The 5234-nt window shown below is 36.5% G+C and overlaps 1 protein-coding gene across 1 annotated transcript in view; it reads left to right on the forward strand.

Moving 5' to 3' along the window:
* Positions 1-5234, forward strand: part of COPS3 (COP9 signalosome subunit 3) — a 29553-nt gene that overhangs the window by 12778 nt on the left and 11541 nt on the right. Inside the window, exons 8-9 of the mRNA XM_011359105.2 lie at positions 555-728; positions 4085-4171. Of these exons, the coding sequence (XP_011357407.1) occupies positions 555-728; positions 4085-4171 (261 nt within the window). The remainder of the gene's footprint in view (positions 1-554; positions 729-4084; positions 4172-5234) is intronic.

Raw genomic sequence — 5234 nt, forward strand, 5'->3', positions numbered from 1 at the left:
TTTGAATCCAGTTTATACTTGTGCTTCTCATGAGCACTCCACATTCTTTTGGAGTTCTGCCTCAACTTCTTAATATTTAAAATAAAGGATAATGGTGTAAAGTAAAATGCCAAAGGCAGCTCAGGCTCTTAGTAGGCCCTCAGCTGTTAGTCCTGTTTTCCTCCTTATTAAAAGTATCAAATTGTCCTTTTGTATCTGGGGAGCTGTTTATGTGTGTGTCTGAGAGTGCAAGAGAGTTGAGAAAAATGGAAGTTCTGCCTTCTTTGTTCCCAATGTAACTTCAATAAAAAAAAAAAAAAAAGCCGTGCATGCCTTTGCTAAATGCAGTGCACTTTCACCTGCTATGCACTTATTTGCTCTGTTCTACACAGTTTTTTCGAAAATAAATTATGGTGAATTTCTCTCTTTGGTCTTAAAAATTAGGCATTTGTTGGGTAATAAAGGATATCGAATGTACTTACTCAAAATACAGTACCATGTTTTCTTTTACTTCCTATACAGATTTTATTCCTCTAATGGTAATCTGATTTTTTCCCTCACCTTCAAACCTTTAGCCTCTTAGCAATGCGTACCACGAGTTAGCACAAGTTTATTCAACCAATAATCCCTCAGAACTCCGCAACCTGGTACATAAGCACAGTGAAACTTTTACTCGTGATAACAACATGGGACTGGTGAAGCAATGCTTGTCCTCTCTTTATAAGAAGAATATTCAAAGGCTAACCAAGGTGAGGCAAGTACTACCCTCAACATTTCCTGACTCCCTGGGGCCTCCCCCTCATCTCTTTTCCCTCTCAGTACTGAGGAAGCAGATACAGGAATAAAGTGTGGCAGGATTTCCATACTAAGAAAGAATGATTGCAACCAATTTCTTAGAGTTTGATTTATATTTTTTGGTCTTTTTAGGGCTAGAACAGGGTATTTGAGAAGAGGGACAGGTGAAGAAGATGGGTAGGAGATAATGGCTACTTTGGGAGGCAAGGAAAGGTAGCCTGTAGGAGGTAAACAGTTTCATGGGCAGATGGGGTGATGCTAACAATGCAGATTAAGTCCCTTGCGACCAGCCTTGGAACCTTTGAGGCTGTGTCTCTATTTGAACACAGTAGTACTCTGACATTAATTACCGTTTAAGCCAGGGTTGAATGAGCTATGTGCAGTTGAACTGTAGAAAGTAAGCCAATTATATAATTTTTATTTTTAAAGTGAAGGTAATTTGATTTTTTTTTTTTTTTGATTATATAAAAGTATAAAAGAAAAATCCTATGTGAGCTAGGAAGGCATATACTGCAAGGAATAGGAGCAGCTGACTAGGAGCAGCTTAAACAAATGGAAGATTGTTTTTTTTCACTTGAGAAGTAGTCTGGTCAGCTACAGCAGTTCACAGCTGGTGAGAACATGGTAAAATTCTCCCTATGCATACCTTCTGCCCTATGTCAGCAGTGAGATGATGGGTGAAGGAACAGAGGAGCAAGAATAGGATGTGTCTATTGCTAGGTGACCTAGTAATGGGAGGGCTGCTGGGTTTCCAGTGGAGCATAGAAAAGAATGATGGATCTGACACTGGAGGGCCTGGAGTTTCTCCAGAGGGGGAAAGTGATGAGTAGAGGATAGTCATGGAGGCAGTAGACTATGCAAGAAGAGGAAGGAAGGTGGTCACTGAAAAAGAAAAGGAAACTCCTAAATATGCTAGAGAGGGTAACTATAGCTTCCTGACTAACAAAAGGAAATGTTAACTTTGTAAAATGTTAATTTGTGAGAGGAAAATGAAGACTGAAAGAGAAGCAACTTAAGAAAGTAAAAAAGCAAATGTAACCTGTCAGCCAGAGAAAAACTAACTTGACCACAGGCAAAAAAGGATCTATGGGACTCAAGGTAACAAGCTGCCTTATTCTCCCCATAAAATTTTCTGTTTGGTCCAGGTGCCAACAGAAGCATTCTCATTTCCTGTCTCACCATCAAGAGAGCCATTGAAAAAGAGCTGCACCCTGTTTGTTACTAGTACTTGAGGATTAGATAAAAAGATCAAAATATTACCAAGGTTAAAAGATGGTGTATTTCAGGAAAATGTTAAATTTCAAAATGACAAAGTTAAAGAATTAGAACTTACATAATCTAATAAGTAAGCATCACTGCAAAAATCATCGGTCAACTATCTTGTGAAGTAGTCAACCACAGTTTCTCACTAAGAATAAGTTGATAGTTTATCCTTTGAGAAGTCTGTATAGGAAAGTACAGTTTTCTGATTTGGATCAGGTAAATCTAGAACATGATTTTGACCATATGAACAGGAAAGACCTTGAGGTGGTCAGTCCAGGGCTGGGGCACTGGCTGGGTCTTGCATGTGCTGACTCATAGTTAATTAGGGTCCACTGAGCTAATAAGCACTGCCCTGGGGACATAGGAGAGGAACAGCATGGCTACTGGTGGCCAGAGACAGTGTCATTAAAGTCTATCTTTAGTCAGAAGGTTAAATCTTTGATAGTTGCTGTTATACTTTTTGACATCATATCCATATGTAATAATAGAAGGGGTAAAAAAAATCAAAGGATTTTCTAGACAGATTAGTCTCTTCTTCAGAAGTCAGAAAATCAAAAGCTTTTCAAGAAGTCTCAACAAGACTGTGTCAGTGTTGATAACAAGAACTGTGTCCCATAGTATTGCTGCCTGGAAGGCACGTAGGGTCATGGAGGCTAAATCCCTTACTCCATGTTAACATTTTCGTGGACATTTTTCTAGATTCCTCTTGTTTCTGTCTCTTTTCTATGTGCGTATGTAGACATTCCCAATTAAATGTAATTTGGATCATATTCTATATGCTATTTTGTACTCTGCTTTTTTTGTTCAATATGTCTTAAACCTCTTTCCCAGCAACATAACCCTGTATTACAAATACCCTACCTGGTAGTTTGTTGTATAGATAGTTCATAATTTATTCAACCAGTCCTCTACTGATGGACATTCAGGTCGCAGTTTCTGTTTATTTTGAAATAGGACAAATGATACTTTTATATGTACTTAGAAATGTCCACTTTTTAGTTCTCCTTTATGTTAAACTACTAGATACTTCTTAAAATTAACAATAATTTTATTTTCTTGGGTATTGCTCTCTGAACTAAACTATATGTAGATTTTTTTTTGGTAATTTATCGAGAATTTTCAAAATCAGAGTTTTAACGTGCCCTGCTCTGAAAATGCCATTGTTATAAATATTGCCAGCTTTTCTCAAAAAAATAAAATAGAAGAGCTCTTTTAATTTGTTGCTGAAAGAGACATTTTCATTAAGTTCCAAGCAGAGAAATGGTAAACACCAGTTTCCTTCTAACTCTCCATTTGTTTATACATTTTAGCTTCGAATTTTGAAGGGTGAATGTGATAGTTCCATTTTTCTTTTATTTAATTGATAATACATTTATACTACAAAATTCAAAAGATACGAAAAACTCCATTTAGTTCATATACCCCAGCCACCATTTTTCTTTACCCAGAGGCAACCCAGTGTTACCAGTTTCTTGAGTATCATTCTAGAGATTGTCTGTGCACATATAAGGTCACACATACGTGTGTGTGTGTGTGCATTCATACATATGCATGCATTCTTTTTTACATAGATATTAGCATGCCATATACACTGTTATGCATCTTTCTCTTTTATATTTAGTGATGTACATATCTTGAATTCTTTTTCAGTTCATAAAAGGTCCTCACTTTTTAATTTTTTTTACAACTGTATAGTAGTACATTTATATAATTGTAGTGTGCTATATACTTAACCATCCTCTGTTGATAGACATTTAGGTGGTTCCAATCTTTTGCTATCGCATACAATGCTATAGTTAATAACCTTGCATATATGTCATTTCAGACATAGGAAAGTATGTGTAGGATACATTTCTAGAAGCCATTACTCCTCTAGAAAAGTAATGACTAAAACCACTGGGTTCATCAATTTTGAGTCATCTTCACAACAAAAAAGTATTTTGTACAATAATGGAAAGCAAATTTTCAATGATTTAGTAGAACTCTACACATTTAATAAAATTTCTTGGTTGTTTTTACCTGTGATTAATTCTGTTTTGAATTTCAGACCTTTTTAACACTATCATTACAAGATATGGCAAGTCGTGTGCAGTTATCTGGACCTCAGGAAGCAGAAAAATATGTCCTACACATGGTAAGTGTGTTTTCATTTTTAAGAAGTTTATTAGTGGATTTTTGTCTTTGTAAATGTAACAGGTGTTTGTTATGGAAAACATGAGAAAGGAAGACAGGAGAGACATCCACAGTCAACCCCTGTGGACAATTTTGCTTTATTACCTTATGATCTATGGGGTTTTCCAGTCATGTGTACTCATATGATTTACACAATATAAATAAGGAGCACAAATATAAATACAAATAAGCACAAATAGGGCACACCATGATTTACATGTAAATCATGGTGTGCCCTATTTGTGCTCCTTATTTATATTTTCATTGTCAAGAGTTTTTGTAAACATTTAAAACACTTGAGATATTTCAGTTATTTAAAGAGGCTTAAAGCAATGCTACTTGGCATGCTGGTCCATGATAAGGTCATGAGCTTGTGCCCTTATCATTATGTAGGTCAGGATACTGTTACCATCACCAACAAAGTCTTGTTCAGCTAGGCAGTGCACTTAGTGATGTCATTGATTGCAGTCTGACTTGAGCCCCTTCTACACTCAGGGTAGTGTTGATGTAAAGGATGCTAAAGCAGGCACCCATGTGCTCAGGACCCTGCTTCAGAAAAATCAGATATTACCAGTATATACCTGACACCCATGTTTATCACTTCCTAGTTGCATCTCCCATTCCCCTGTATTTGGATAAGCATCATTTAGTTGACTACATGGTAAACCAACCAAGTTGAGATTCTAATCTGCCTACCTATTCAGTTATATAAGTACATGGCTCTGCTCTGATCCACCAGAACAAACCTATGTACTCAGCTCAAGTCAGGCAAATCTTCTTATGTGTAGAAAGTCAACATTCTACATTTTTCTGCTAGTGATATCCCCTGTGATTTCAGAAGCACTGCCATATTAGGATTAGGAGTAATAAAATTATTTTCCATTGTGATAATGGAGTATTTTATTTCCATAGTTCAATTTACAAATGTTTTGAGGTTTTTTCCCTTCAAGATAACCCTCAAAACACACACATGCATCCCCCAAACAGACAAAACCTTTATGACTTAACTAACCTTGGAGTGCATG

Source organism: Pteropus vampyrus, unplaced genomic scaffold (assembly GCF_000151845.1).
Source record: "Pteropus vampyrus isolate Shadow unplaced genomic scaffold, Pvam_2.0 Scaffold44, whole genome shotgun sequence".
In the NCBI taxonomy this organism is placed as follows: domain Eukaryota; kingdom Metazoa; phylum Chordata; class Mammalia; order Chiroptera; family Pteropodidae; genus Pteropus; species Pteropus vampyrus.